We start from the raw sequence: 16,353 nt of genomic DNA on the forward strand, positions 1-16,353 counted from the left end.
ATTTTTTTCTTTTTCACTGGGACAACTTGACTTACTACACTGTATCGTAAACCTCTGATGCAGTGCTGGAGCAGAGCCAGTTCTGCCTTTCAATCTAGTCCCAGTCCCGATGTCAACAGTTCCTGCATGCCGCCGTGGGAATTTCTTGGATAAGTAGCCCTCATGTGTTCCTACTTTGTGTCCAGCAAATTTAATGTAGCCACTGAAGCCATGTCCACCAAGGTTTTCACAATTAACTAACACTAAAATAAAAGCTAAAATTAGATGTGAAAAAACATTTTAGTTAACTAACTTTTGAAAAACAAATTAAACAAAATGAAAGAAAATGGAGTTTAAAAAAACAAAACAAAAAAAAAACTTTAGTTAATTTTTTAACTAAAAATGTAGTAGAGATACACTTAGTTGTAGTGTTTATTAGACTGGTCAAATATTTTATTACAACTTGCCTGATGAGTCTCAAAATACATGTATAATGGGTCTACAATTCTATGACACACTATGGATCAACTGCTTTACAAAAGTTATGTGTTTCTGTAGTAATACACATACTAATTGTCATCAATTTCCCCTCTGACATGTGCCCTCCATACAATAATAATTAAACTGACTAAAACTAACACTAAACATTTTCAAACAAAATAACTGAAAAGAAAATTCACTCTGTAGACTAAGGGAAACTAAACTGAAAAAAGAAGACAAAAAAAGTCAAAATGAAATAAAAATAAAAACAAATTAGCAAATACAACCGTATAATAAATTGCTATAATAAGGCTATTGCTTTGAGGGCGACTGACATCTTTTATTTAATGTAGATTTTTATTATTAAAAAAAGAAAAAAAAAACCTTTCTTAAAAAAATACCTGAACATGTGTGGACGTAGCCTTAGATTATAACCCTACAATGGCATAGTTTAGGCGGACAGAACTTGTGAATAAAACACCAGTTTCCCCTTCAGCTTTTTAACCCCCATACTACCATGTTGGTAAGCTGTATACCCATATTGACATTTATAAACAATTTTCAGCAGATGCAAATGCTAACGAAGTTTTAGTTTAGGTTGGCAGCAGATAGGTCACCACGCAGATGGACTACCTAATATTTTGAGGACTAGCAGTAACACAACAACTGTAATTGAGTTTGCTGAGTTGCTAACCCTTTCAATACTGCCATTAGTGCTTAAGAGTCTAATTTCTGGATTTAAAATGCCTCATCATATTTACAATTTTACCACTTTCTCTTAGTTGGTACAAGCTTTTTTCAGCGGATGCCATGATGGCAACAGCTCATGCTAGCAAATTTGTGCTGAAGCTCGAAAGCCCTTATATTTCTTTTATATAACACTATATATAAGAGAGAGAGCAAGCGAGAGAGTGATAGAGACAGGGATAGAAACAGAAAGAAACAGAGAGAGTCAGGCATGAAAAAACAAAAAAGGACAAAGGTGGGGATTAAGGGGGCTAATTACAGCTACAGCAAGGCACAGATCAAACTTGCAGACATTGAAAAGCACATATGAAAACTAGCGACTGACAGCTAGGGCATTTTTTTGTACAAGGTGTGCCATTCCAAGAACACTAGGACTAGGACATCTAAAATAAAATAAAATAAAAGCATAACAATTACAGCCTAACTGGTCTCCTTAAACACACAGATAAACCACAAAGATCAAGTTTTCTTCTTCTACCTAACCCAATTTCACACTCTGTCCTATAGTAATGGATCATTAGTCTGTCTTGCAGCAATATACGGTCACCATTAGCTAGCACATAGCAGAAAAACCTCAATGCAATGTGGAGTGATGACACTAATGCTGACACAGGTTGAAAACAAAACCTCAGTATGGCAAAAAATAGCTCAGAAGAAAAGATCATACCATCAGAGAGCCATGGGGAAAGACAGTTTGCATATGGAGATGAACACGGGAAAAAAGCTACAGGGGGATGTGTTAGAGGCGAGGAGGATACATGGAGAATGAGTACAAAGGCAGACTGGGATGTTTTGGACGTTTAGAGGGGGAAAGGCATAAAAGCAGACTGTCAAACATTCTCGCACTCATTTCTAATCTACCCTTCGCTGCAATCCCCTGTTACTGGTGAGAGACCGACCAAGTGAGAGAAGAGAATGGGCTTGTATGAGGGATGCAAATTTTAACAGGCACACATCATACACGCAAGAACAACAGTTTAAAAACTCCCTGGATAAGCAAAAATAATGGAAATAAAAGCAGGCAGTTTTCACATTCATGTGTGAGTGTTTGCAACGAAGCATTAGGCATGTTGCAGGGAATGCAGACACACACGCAAATGGAAAAACCACCGGCTTTCGTGCCAGAAACACTAAGCGCTCTAAACGGCAACCTTGCCGTCACCGCGGAAACAGCCTGACAACGAGTTGTCATGGAGATCTGCCCGGAAGATCAATGGGCTGGGGAGCAGGTGACGGTTCTGTGTACGGACACAGAATAGCGAGCACGGCCAGGTCAGCGAGACACGTCGCCCGGCATCTGTGAGCCGCCCGGGGAAAAATCGATGGGGCCAATAACTAGCCGGCTAAGGAGATGTTCCAGGAAATGATGGGATGCAACTACTGCGGTGCTGAGCTCAGCACAAAAACAAAGGAGCTGTCAGACAAATTATGCAAAAAGGGGAAGATTAATACATCCTCTGCAAGGAGGAGAAGGCTGTGACAGGGCATGGAGGCTTGCTGTAAACTGGCTTCAACCGCCTCACCCCTTGTGACGGAGTGAGAGAGGGATGGAGCAGAGGACAAAATGCCAGGATGATAGAGACAGAGTAGTAGAGGGCAGGGGGAAATGCTACTGTGGCAATCCAGAGCGATGGCTTCAACCTCCTGGAGAGTGCACTCATGGCTTCCCGTGGGGAGGTCAGTTACTGTTCAGTGATCCCTCTGTGAATCCAGCAGCACACTGGCATATCCATATCAGGCACAAACACACAAATATGTTGCGTCCTGTGCAGAAACCAGGCACTGACACACACATCAAACCTGACAAATGACCAGATGGGGGGATGAATGGAAGAGAATGAGTGCTGGTGGAGTTCTTGAGATTGAGGCATGGAGAAGAAATGTTGCAAACTATTGAAGATGGTGGTACACAGGACAACTTATAGACTAAAATCAGATGGAAATCAGTGTCCAAATACATCTGACTTTGGAAAACACTTCATTTTGTCTTTTTGCCCATGTGTATCACCACTGTACTTCTAAATCTGAACCTAGCTCTGCATGGCTCAGGCAACAGACACCTCTGCTGTAGAAATATGCAACATGTGGGCGCGTCGTGTGTTTGTGTTCATTAAACAAGATCCCTTTTACACCTGCTATACATGATTTGATGTGTGTCCACACAGGTCATGCAGAGAATATAGACTGGCCTTTGCATTTGCAGCTGGTAATATTAAGCTTTCTACTTATTTGCAAGTAATTTGCAAGTAATCTACTTTATATGCAATTCAGTTTGGAGCAAACCGGCAGACTTAAACACTTAAAAGTTTGTTTGTTAAGTTTTAGGCTGACCAATTGAGATGGCGGGAACAGTCTCACCCTGCAGTGATCTCTTGCATTTAGATATGTTTCATATCTCCGTCTCTCAACTTAACATAAGCAGTTAGATACTGTCTATTACTAAAGTAGTGCCAAGTTCTCACCTGCTCCAGTGCTGCAGGTACATGCTATAGCAAAGTGAAGCCCAGTGCAATCTAAAATACAGCGTGCGCCTCTCTGTCCCTCCATCAGCCTCCCTGTCTGTGTACGTGAATGCTTGTGCATGTCACTAGTGTGGTTAGGTGCTCAGTGGGATGCCAGTGGCCTGCATGCCGGTAGAGAAGTTGCTAGAAGGTTAGCGGGTTTACCTGGTCCAAGGTAGAGTACCTTGACTTGAGCGTGATGACCTCATCCAGGTGAGCCCTGAATTCTCTCCGTGAGGCCTGGGGGAAGCCACAGGATAGTCACTCACCTTCATAACATACACACGCATGCGTATACACACACACACACACACACAGACGACAGGCATACACTCCCACTCGGACTGTTACAACACATCAGTTAGTAGTGTTTTAAACACAGCTGCACACACAGTCTGCTAATTTAGCATACTAATGCAACAAATACGCACACACACACACACACACACACACGCACGCACACACCAGAAATAAGCCATTGAATGACACACATTCGGCAGTCAGACCAATTTAAATAAATTTTAAAAAAAAGTGGCAAACAAGTCACTGGAAAACTGCCAAAAAACACAACACGAGGAATGACGGATGAGAAACAAAATCAGTTCAGTGGATCTGACAACAGTTCCAGGTGAGCTCTGCTAGCATAAATACATTTTTGAACTAACGTGAATGTTAAAGAAGTGAACCCAAGTGAGTGCTTGACCCTTGGCCCTACTCAACGCCACGCTCGGTGTCTTTGTTTTGTTTTAATGATGTACATTAAAAAAAAGAGATTAAGCTTTATTAATTTAATTAGTTATTTTTATTCCTTAACTCATTTAGTTACAAATAAATATTAGAAAACATGCCTCTAAGCGCGTAATTATTTAAATTTTACACCCTGAGACCATAAGTTCTATTAAAATCAATAAAATAAAAAGACATATATATCTTATTTTTTAAGCTGAGATTAAGATGGCCACCAAAAATATAAAATTACATATAAATACAAGTTTAAATGATACGGAAAGTACCTGAGTAGGCCTGTGCTGGGAGCACTGCAAAAATTTCTAAATTACCTCAAATATACTGCACATTGGGCATTTCTGTACTGCAGTACCTTGTTACTTATATGCATCCCATTCCAGTACATGACAAGATCAACCTAGGTCTAAAGCAAGATTAAGACTAATGGCATACATAACACACTAAATAGGCAACAATTACTTTTGAGTTAATGTCTGATTTTGCATTTCAAAATAAAACTAAAGATAAAAAGTTACCTCTAATGCATTAGTGCTGAAAAAGAAATTGAAATTGAAATGTGCATTAGCTCGCTAGATAATTTATTTTTAAACACGTATTCAAAATCTGTAGTTTCATTACTGTGCAATTACAGTTAATCAATGGGCTTCAATATCACAGTGGACAGTGCCAGCACCATTTGACGCCCTGCACAGAGGTCATGTCTTTATCACTCACTGATCAGAGTCACTTGGGGCCATGACCAGTGTGCCAAGCACAGCAAAGCTGCAAAGCTTATATTTACCGGGCCTTTTCTCTTTTACGAGCTGATGAATGTGTGTCAGCGAGGCGCTTTAAAAAGAACTGAAGTGTATACACAGAGGGAGAGAAACATACTTTGTTTGTGCAACCAGTATCACATTCATTCAAATACATAATTCAAGCAACTTTCAACTTCACTTGTGAGGTTGAAACGCGTTTGAGTAATATGCCAAGTGATGGACGTTTGTTTATTCTGGAGGCTGTGTGTGCATGGAAACCAGGCAAAGGGTTAGATACAGTATGTGTATGAGAATCAGACAACATTTCACTACAAGACTCAAATACGCACAAAAACACAGGGAGAAAAACAAAGGATTGTGGGTTGTGTGTCAAAAAACACAGAGAGACAGCAGGAGTGTAGCAGGCAAGTCAGCATACACACAAGGGAAAGGAAAGGAGGCAGGAAGCAGTCATGCCAGGCAGGAAATTAGAGGTGCTGTCGGAGAGGGAAGGAGTAGGAACTGATGCCACCATGATGACCGTAACGATGCTTTAGAACACATGCAGGAGTACCTCAGCAATGCTTAGGGTGGATGAACAGGAGGGGAGCCGCGCCTGGTGCCGCGAGAGAGAGGAGGGGAGAAGAGAAGAGGTTTAACAGAGCCAAAGCCGGGTTGAGCGGGGCACAGAGGCACACAGAGACTGGCGGGTGGAGCGGACAGCGCCCTCTGTCTTTCAGGAGGACATCTGCATGACAGCTCTCTGTGTGACTGTCTCAGGTAGGCCATGGCAGCCAAGGGCATGAAGGACAAGACAGGACAGGTCAGGACAGCAGGTAGGAGTTACATGGGGATTCATTCCCCATCAGAACAATAGGAGAACAGGTTTCACAGGAACAAAAAAATAAATAAATCACACATTAATGTAACATTTTCTTAGCCTCTCAATGCATTTTCCAGAATTGTCATGTTTTTAAAATTGACCAGAGAGAATCCACATGTATCCACAAAGCTCTCGCTACTTTCTGCTAAGCCCTTTCCAGAAATCTGAATGACCAACCTATTTCCATTCCCACGGTGGCAGATCCATCCATTAATATCTGTGAAACACCAAGTTCCACTTGCACCACAGATAAACACAGGGTGTCCTTCAGCATTGGGGCATGTTATAAGAATACCCAGGCAGGTTCCTCACTCCCAGTCTGTCAAATTAAGTCTAACTGAAAAATTTTAAAATCATTACTGATACAGATATTTGAAAATCCAATATATCTTCTTTTTAGACACAAAACATAAACAGATTTCCCCAATCTTTGCTAAGAGAATATGACAATGCTATTTAAAAAATATTGTTTTGCTGTCGCAGCATGTCGGTGATTACTCATTTATAGGGCTTTGGAGCGTGATGTCACAGGAGGGGGTGTGACCGCCGAGGCGCCATTTTAGCAGGCCAAACAAAGGGCTAAAGGAGCAAAAGCACACGGATAGCATCAGCAATGGTTCGCACTTGCTGTGTTGTCGGTTGTAATGTTAGACTACTACCCGACTTTATTGCTTTCCACATGGACTTTGCAAAGTGCCCTCTGGTGGACAGACTATGCAACATAACCATTAATAATTCAGTTAAAGAGTGTTTCTACCATCTCCATTGTTCTTTTACATTTCTCATCAACTGGCTATTATAAATGCTGATAATGATTTCCTGTTTTTCACCAAGCAGAGGGTGAAAGCAATCCGGTCGTTAAGTCTGACGTCACTAGTCGTGTCTGGGCCTAAACTCTGCTGCAGGTCCAAACGATCAAACGATCAAACGATCACTATGGCATTACTGAGAGTTGAAAAACTGTCTAAAGTCTTTCATCTTTAATAAAATGATCAGCGTTCTGCTCTACCAGGTGTAACAATTGAGTTTAACATCCAGGCATCCATGAAAACGGAATTTATGACATTTAACGGAGTTAGAAGTTAGCAGGAAGTTAGCTCGCTAGCTTCTATCTAAATACAATATAGCATGTCCTGACTGCGGGGTTTTGGAAACAAATTAAAACGTACAGCTCTGTTATCACTTCCAACATAAATGAAGACAGAAAATTAAACAGCAGTGACGTTTGTAGGCTTACTGAAGTTTGGCTAGCTGGTATATAATGATGTGCTACGTGATCGCTAGCGACACAGCTATGTTAGCATAATATAAACAAGCTAACTTTTTTTCCACTCGATAAAGGTTAACGTGAGTGTTCTCGGTGGTCAGGAACAAATGTAATTGCATGGCAGGATGCTGTAAAAGGACCAAACTTCAGCCAGGAGAACAACTGAGATAATCCATCCACAATACGATGTTAGTTACATTCTATGGTTTTAAAAACTGAGCTTAAATAAATGATTAGCGGTAATAAAAGCCGAGGGAGGTCAACAGTGATCACTGACTGTTTTAGGAGCTTTTTGAGATTAAATAGAAGAAAATACAAAACATTAAACATGTTAACAACACAAAAGCCATATTAAACGCAGACTACTTTAGGCCCGGAAGTAGGATTCGTCACGTCATCACTTAACGGCCGGATTGTAAAAAAGCACATGTGAAGAAAATGAATTAGCGACTGAAAAATAAAGAAATTGCAAAACTCAAAGATTTAAAACAGGACAGAAACCCCAACACCACTCCTAACATGGCCACACTAATGCCAGAGGACACCTTTTGCATGTCTCTGCAACACTAGGGATGAAAATGTGTTCAAATAAATGGTTGCAAAACTAGATTATCCCATCATTTTGTATGTCACCATCCTAGACCAGGGCACTTTGTGTAAAAGCAAATATCAGTGTGATATAGGGCATGTATAACACACTCATTTGCTGTTGACTATACACTACTCGAACACAAAGTTTTACGTCACATGTAGTAGAAAAACTGAATTCACCAGAGGTGCCATTTGAACTGAAAAAGAATGCAAACCTGACCACAACACAGTAAAAATGTCAGTTCTACAGTCAAGACAGATGTCAGTCACGGATCCAACATGCCTCCAACTGCAGTTTCACATCACACGTGACATACTGTTAAAAGGACTCCATAAGCCAAAAGCACATGGGGAATAAATGAGGCAGTGTAATTTATTTCTACCATCCCCAGGTATCACCTGTTACTGCTCCACTGGGGTCACCCGTGATTGGTGTATTTTTATTCAAGCTGTGGTACAACACTTTAATAACAATCCCTTCGCCAAAAGGCACATGAAATTTTTTATTAACTCCCCTAATGAAGCTAGGAGGAGGTTATGTCTCAGCCTATTTTAGGGTGATATTTCAGGACGGTGCTCATAGATTATCCAGTTTATCTTACTTTAGAGACACTGAATCATTAGATTCATCAGATTTTAGAGATCAGATTAATTTGATTTATTAAGCTGATCATGTGCTAGTCGGAAAGCCAATCCCTGTGTCTATGACAACTGCTCTACAGCCTTTCATTCATGTGCTAGTTTGCCAAAATATCCCAAACAAAAACTGCACATAAACGCAGCCATCTGGGTTGGCTGTTTGTTTCTGGTCGAAGAGCCTTCCAGCTATGACATATCACTGGGAAACCCATTTAGAAGTATTACATCTAGTCCCCAAATAATGCCTAACATGAAAGCAAAGCTCAGTATGAATTATTAGCAAAGTCATTAGACAGTTCCTGACTTTTCCTCATGAATCAGTAACATTTCAGATTATATAATAAATAGCCTTTGTAAAGCAGCACTGTGAAGGAGATGAGCATCTCATCCCTCCTAATTGAAATGCTCTACATTCACAGCAGTTGCCCTCATGTGGCTCACAGCTCAGATAATGGACACTGGCAGGAAACCATAGGAGGTTACAAATTGAAACTCAGAAGTAAACTACACAAGGTTTTCCTAAATACTGTAGCGGTGAGGTAGGGCTTAATTCACTACCATAGACTGAATACATCGATTCTCTTTTTTCCAACCCAGAATTTTAGTCTATCATCTTCTATTAAAATGTAATTATATGTATATGATAGCAGTTGTGTAGACTGTTAGATGAGGGCTGTTTTTTGAGTTTATTGTGGTGATGGAGGGTTGGTCTCAAGAATATGACAGTGTTTTGTAATGAAACTGGGTTACATAATCATCCCCAAGATGTGAGAAAGTTCCCTGTTAAAGTACAGCAATACAATGCTAGCAGATAGATCTCCAAACATCAGAATGTTATTTTGCAATTAAACTTTTGTGATCTACAATTTTTTTCTATGAAATAAATTCAGTGTTTTATAAAATAAAGACTTTCCAGTATAATACTGCCAGGTTGTCATTAGACTGTTATTTTAGGTTCTGTCCATCTCAAATCATCGAAGGCTTTCTGCTCGACCATCTCTGATTTGCTTCAAAATTTTATGGTATCCATCCATCGACCAATAATGATTTCTACTAAATTTTATCTTCATACATCAAATACATTTTAAGATATATTTTTTCAGCTCCCATGCTTTATCACACAAATCTGAGGCACAAATCTCACATCTATTAAAGATAAAAGTCTAAACTTTTGACTGGCCTTTCTTACCATGAAATTGAATCATATTGCCAAAAACAGCTAGTGACAATTTCTGAATATTATATAGGTATATTGCACTACAATAAAAAAACGTATACTCTACTTTATTACATGATTGTAAGGTTAACGTCAAAATATACTAACAGACATTAAAAACGCAACAATGTAGCATTTTCATATAGTTTACTTCTCTTGCAGCATTTGTTCCAGGCAGCATGCTGATCTCTTGATTGATCCTTTCTCGTATTGTGTCAATCACACCATGTGGACACAACAAATGGGCTATATAAGACTACTCTCATGAAATGAGCTACCAACTCCTTTTTCTTTACTCTTTTTTTTTTTACTTGTCAGTTGTTTTGCTATATTTATTTGTATTTACAACAAAATTTGCAGTGGTAAAATATCTAGAAAAGTATTTGATACATGATATATTACATATATTTACAGCCACAGCATGTATCAGTTTATTTGGAAATTTTTAATAGTGAAACGCAAACTAATTTCTTCAGAAACCATCATACACAGCACTTTAAATAAAGCCATCAATGGGCAGCTAGTTCACAAATTTCTGTGTTGTCCCACTGCGCTTCATATTACACACAGTGATATTCGCTGGGGTTAGTGGTTCCCTCATCTCTGCAACAGAGGTAAATGTGAAGCTAGCATGACTAGTATTAATAGAAAAACAAGGTGAAAGACAATGTTAACATCAAATATTTCCAAACATATTAATAGGGACAGTAATAATATTCATGCATCAGAATGCCACCCAATCAGTGCTGTTTCATGTTCATATATTTTAACTGATACATCGGCACTGCAATGCACTGAGTACCTCTTAACCTCATAACTGTGTTTGTACTGTTGGTGCCTTTTGGATCCTTTTTGGACCTTTGGATTTTGCATCATTTTAATGCAATTATCTAAAAGTAATGCGGCCATCCAAACATTCTGTGCTCAATTTCTAAGAGTGTGAATGTGTTATTTAATTTAGGTCTAGTAGATGCACCTTGCTAATCTGTTTACCTCATAAACTCACAGCTCAAGCATAAGTCTAGAAACTAATGGGTGACATCATCATGCTGGATACCTTTTTTTTTTTAGATGCAGTCTATAATTTACTTACAGTTCAAAGTATGCAAGTAAAAGAAGAAGAAAGAAGAGAAAATGTAACACACTTAGAGTTTCTGGGATTAGATTACACATACGTGAGCTGAATTATAGATTTCGTTTGGTTGAAGTAAACATTTTTTGAATGATATCACCAGCTGATTGTGCAGGTTTAGGATGAGCTGCTTTCTTTACTTGTCAAATTAAACTTTCCTGCTGTCACTGCTTTAAAGTAATTTCAAGTTTTTTGCTTACAGTTTCAAAACAGAGTTACTAAAGAAAAACAAAAAACTAACTCTGCTCTCCAACAGCTCCCTCAAGAATAACTAATATTGGCTAAGAGTCCACACTGGAAAAGCCAAACAACTAGTAGCCAGGCTGACCCGGAGCATGTGCTGTGTGCATCTTTATCTTGCCCCGGTCATTCATCACAGCGCTCCTATGGCCATGTCTACATATGTTAGAAATTAACGAGCTACTGAGTGAATTTTCAGAGAGCGTGGCATTAGCACAGCTGATTTGACAGGCCTGTGTTATATCGCTTACCAGTCTTCCCCGCTTCACATTCCCAGCCCACATGGTGATGGAGCACGCTCAGTACAGCTGGTCAGACAACTCATCCACTCTTCTTAATGCCTTTCCTGTCTGTCTTTCTGTCTTCTCTTCCTGCTCTTGTTCTGTCCCGCTGTTCACTGCACTTGTACGCTTTCTATTCTCCCTCGACTGCCCTAAAGGCAAACGCTCTGAGTCAGTGGGCGTGAGTAACTCGAGACAAATATAATATCGCACACGGTGCACGCAAACTTCACACATGCAGATGCGTGTCTGCGCTGCATGTGCGTAGAAGACATGATATTTTAAATGGATGACGCTGACATATAAAATATACGCTCCTGAATATCTAATAATCTCGATAACAAAAGTGGAAAATCCACCGTGTGTGCACATGCTCTTTCCACACATGAACAAGCACATTCGACTTATTTTGATTTAAAGCCTACAGCAGTTTGACCCAAATGGTCAATGGGTTCCTGGAGCCAAATAAAGGCAGGGAGGGCCAACTGTGTGTACATTAATCAGAGACAAAAGAGCACTTTCCTCTTGGCCATAGCTACTTTCATCTGGTCTTTTCAACATTCACACTTATTACAATGCAGTCTGTTCCCTTTAAGCTTTCTCAGCCATCCTTCTGTACCTGACATTTTGCAGCGCAGTCACTCCTCACAGCTAAATAACATCAGTCTACCTTTTTCATCCAGTTACTGAAGGCTGTTGTGTCTCTTCTGAACACTCTGACATGCATGTTTCTGCTTTCCTTAAGGCTACATAAAGACCAGATTAAGCAGGTTTATAAAAGGGAGAAAGAGTAGACAAAGAGTCTAAGGGTCTCATTTCTCAAAAGCAAAAAACTGTCAGTATGATGTGAATATTTTAGTGTCTCCAAAGTGAACCAGCTTTTTTTGCGTATTTTCTAAAATAAAAAAAACAAATCTGAAAATCCAGTGCAGCAGTCAGTATTGTTTTGTCTGGTTTCAATACACAGACACTTCTAAAACAGTCTTGTAAAGGACTCATTTGAAAAGGAAACAGGGATGACAGATTCTGTCACTTAAAATTTTCAATATTTCAAGAAATGTGGTTTCTTTGCTTCAGCAATATACAACTATAATTTCTTTATGGTAACAACAGCCCTTTACGTTTGGCCCCAACCCTTTGGTGACCAAACGACTATTAGACAACCTAAAAATACACCAACAAGCTTCACACAAGCCTCTTTAAAATGTAACATGCTGCGGCTTTGCTATAAATTACATAAACAACATAACACAGGCTCATTAGTAATATTTAGAGGTGCTGAAAGGTGAACTATCTCATTGCTTTCCGTCTTAAAGGTAAGCTAATCAGCTACTAATCTGCAGCTTTGTATTTATAATGCAGACACAAGAGTGGTATCAATTTAAAACATATCTATAAGCAAGAAAGCCAAAAAGCTTAAAATGTCCAACTCATCTTTTAACAAAATGCAATTTTCTGGATTCATTTTTTGTCCTAATGTAAGCTGTGTGTGTTTTTCTTTTGGTCATCTCTTAGTCCAAACAAGCACAAAGAGGCAGAGCTCTATTTTATCCACAGGTTCTCACAGGCTCTACAAAGCATAGCCTCCATAATAGTGCCATTATTTTTGCCGTACCTGACATTTAGCTATTAGTGGCGTCATTCTCCACAGTTACATCAGTATCTTGCTGCTTCTCCTTGTCAACTGTATAAAGCCATCATGGATTTCTGAAGGCGCTGCTTCCACACTTCTTCATCCATATTGCCCTCATTTCCATTTACAGTAGTGCTCCAGCTAAGCTGCTCTGTTATTGCCTGGAAGGAAGCACATGATAACTCCAGGGACAAGGAATAACAGTAAAGGCATCGGCATCATGGGGTTTCTGATTCCTGTTCTGCATAAATTGTAAGGTGCTTTGGATAAAAGCAGCAGCTGAGGGAGGAAGGGAAATGTGGATGGAGTGTCAACTACTTCTTAAGTGACTGACTGACTGCTGGAGTGCAGAGCCCTATGAGATATTGTGTCGCTTACGCATACTCATCATCCTTTCTTTGTCTTTTTATGTAACTGCCACCGTCCAACACGACAGTAACACCACCACCAAAACATGAGGCACATAAAGTCCCTTACTCTTTATCCACACTCTGCAGCCCACCGCTAGTTTAAGCTAGTCAACAGTATCCTACATTACTCACCCTCCTACCTCCTAACTAATCCATGGCCTGACACTGTACCTCCTTCAGCTTCCTCATCAACAGCAGCACACATGCACAAATAACATTTGCAAAACACAACGCTGCACACGCAGTATATCCACCCCCCATGCCCACTCAGCTAATAATACAAAATCCTTCACTTATTAAACATGGACACAAGCGACCTCCGCACACACAACCCTCCACACTCAAAACCTGTAAACACTCTCAGATATGCAGGAGGAAAGACATTACTTACCATCTTCTGCCTGGAGTCGAAACAGAATGAGCTCCCCAGCACATGCACACACGAACACACACTTTTACACACTCGCTAACTGTGAGAGGGTGAGTGAGGAAGGGTGAGCAAGAGAGTGAGAGAGAGAGAAAACGCGATAAGAAGGGAAGGCAGGAGCAGGAAGGATGCAGAAGACAGAGAGAGTGGCGAGGAAATGCAACAGCCAGAGAGACAATGAGGAGGAGGAGAGTGAGGAGGAGGGCATATAGCTGCACATACGGTGATGTGTGCTGTCCTAAATTGTACATGCATGACTGAGGTCTGTGTGTGTGTGTGTTTATGTGTGCGGGAGTGTGTATTTCCCATGAGCCTTTCCATTGAGGGAAAGTGACAGATGTGACTTTCTCCTCTTCACGATCATCTTTCTTTCTTGCATCTTTCAACTTTATTCTGCCTCCTTCTGTCACATTCACACTGATTTGAGATGAGTGAACCGGGGGTAGGGAGAATGATGAGGCTAATATGAGGTGAGCTACCGGACTCAACTTCTGGGATGGACAGATGAATAAAGACTGACAAAAAGACACAGGCCAAAATAGCTGAACTGTCCTTACTGTTCACTCTGTGTGCATTTTAATTTCCTTCCATCACCCTTTCGCCACCTCCTACTCTCTCCCAGTCCCCTGTCCTCTCGAAGTTATTAGCTATCTATCCCTTTCACGCCCTCCCACTCTTTTCTTCTCTCCTTCTCTCTCCTTTCGCCTTTCTTACTTTCTCACTCACTCCATCATAAATCCTCCACACCTCCAGCAGGCCAGAAGACGAGGAGTCACATTTATGAGCCTTACTGCAATGGAGGAGGACAATAACACATATCTAGCACTATTGCCGCTTTGCCGAAGACACACACACACACCAGCAGACACACAAGCGGTCACTACTGTCAAGTTAAATCAAACATAATAAAACTTTCAGCAGAACACAAAGGCATATAAAAAATCCTATCTATCACTTGTGCAGGGGAATAAACCTTAAAAGAATGACGATACGAGCTGTAAAGAAGCGCCGGAACGTCACACTGCGCCTTCACTCCAACAGTAAAGTATCTCGTAACACTCTCGCCCACTGCAGCATACAGTAAATGGTCAAATGTAGTACAGTAAAAGAAAAGAGCATTAAAGCAATCAATACATTTTACCTGTACTATGTGTGCTTTTATCAATTAAGTTTGATTAGGATCTTCATAACAATGTACTGTACTTTACCATCTCCATCGGAAAATCTGTCCTGGTTTGACATGCTGCACATGCATTAACCACTTCCATAAAAGAGTCAAGGCTGCACGCAGGGCAGCACCACAGGCCACACTGAATATGGGATTTGTGAATGGCAGTTTTTAATACCATCTCTAATCTATGTGGCACCGTTATTGATCCTAACTCTTCACTTAAAGGTCACAGGTCACCAAACTGCATGCTCAGCACATTATCCTCATCTGAAACAAAACTACAGCCATACGCATTTAACTGGCTTTAACTGAATTTTTAACTTTTTTACTTCACTTTTACTTTCAGTTTTAATCACGTTCTGTTCTAAGTTGTGATACATTAAAATGAACTGAGGCCATTTTCAGTTATGCTTTTCTTTCTTACTTTCTTTGACATTACACTTTTAATGAATCTTGTAACTGCGTGAACTGGATAAAGGCGCTAATGACCGAATGGCAATATCTGGGAACTAAAAAATGAAGCCGAGGCAGAAATGCGAAAAACTGCAGTGCAACTTGAAGGAGACTCCCATTGTAACGTCAACAAACACACAGATTCTCACTTTTTAAAAATGCTCAGTTTTGCAGCACAGAAAATGAAGCACACTTACAGCCTGGTACAGACGTTTTCATACTGTAGGATTCTCTGCACTCATGTAGAATACTAAGCATTGCTTTACTGCTTCAACATGTTATTAAGGTGTTAAGCAGAAGCTGCTAATAAAATGCACTTGAAGTCAATGTCAGACTGTGCAATGCTCAGAAAAATGCAAAAAACAACCCCAAACAAACAATCCAAGGCTACATATCAGACTCTACAGGCCTTGGTTAGCTTGTTAAATGTTAAAGTCTATGACGGCACAATTAGAAAAAGACTGATCAACTATGGCTTGTTTGCAAGGGTTTTTGGGAGAAAGATGCTTCTCTCAAAAAAACAAGCAAATAACCCCCCCCCCCCCCCCCCCCCCCCAAAAAAAAAAAACAACAAACAAACAAAAAAAAACCCCACCAACAACAACGAAAAAAACATGCCAGCACAGCTTAGTTTTGCAAAACTGCATTTGAACAAACCACGAGACTATCCAGCACATTAGTGGACGGATGGCGGTTTGGGCTCATTTTCCAGCCAGATGAACTGGGCACCTTGCACTTATTGAGTCGACCATGAACCCCTCTGTATACCAACGTATTCTACAGTCAATATGAGGCCATCTGTTCAACAGCTGAAACCTG

At 40.2% G+C, this 16,353-nt stretch overlaps 1 protein-coding gene across 10 annotated transcripts in view; it reads right to left on the minus strand.

Moving 5' to 3' along the window:
- Positions 1 to 16,353, minus strand: part of gphnb (gephyrin b) — a 111,619-nt gene that overhangs the window by 19,911 nt on the left and 75,355 nt on the right. For 5 of the 10 annotated variants that reach the window (XM_084953808.1, XM_084953805.1, XM_084953806.1 and 2 more), the window contains exons 9-10: positions 5,766 to 5,807; positions 3,873 to 3,947 (exon numbers count right to left, since the gene is read on the minus strand). The exons of 3 other annotated variants lie outside the window; for them this stretch is intronic. In XM_084953808.1, coding sequence (XP_084809934.1) covers positions 3,873 to 3,947; positions 5,766 to 5,807 — 117 coding nt within the window. The remainder of the gene's footprint in view (positions 1 to 3,872; positions 3,948 to 5,765; positions 5,808 to 16,353) is intronic. 2 more of the 10 variants (XM_084953807.1, XM_084953809.1) reach the window with 1 other exon arrangement.

The sequence above is a fragment of the Perissodus microlepis genome, chromosome 15 (genome assembly GCF_051167445.1).
Source record: "Perissodus microlepis isolate ML-2025 ecotype Zambia chromosome 15, ASM5116744v1, whole genome shotgun sequence".
Classification (NCBI taxonomy): Eukaryota; Metazoa; Chordata; class Actinopteri; order Cichliformes; family Cichlidae; genus Perissodus; species Perissodus microlepis.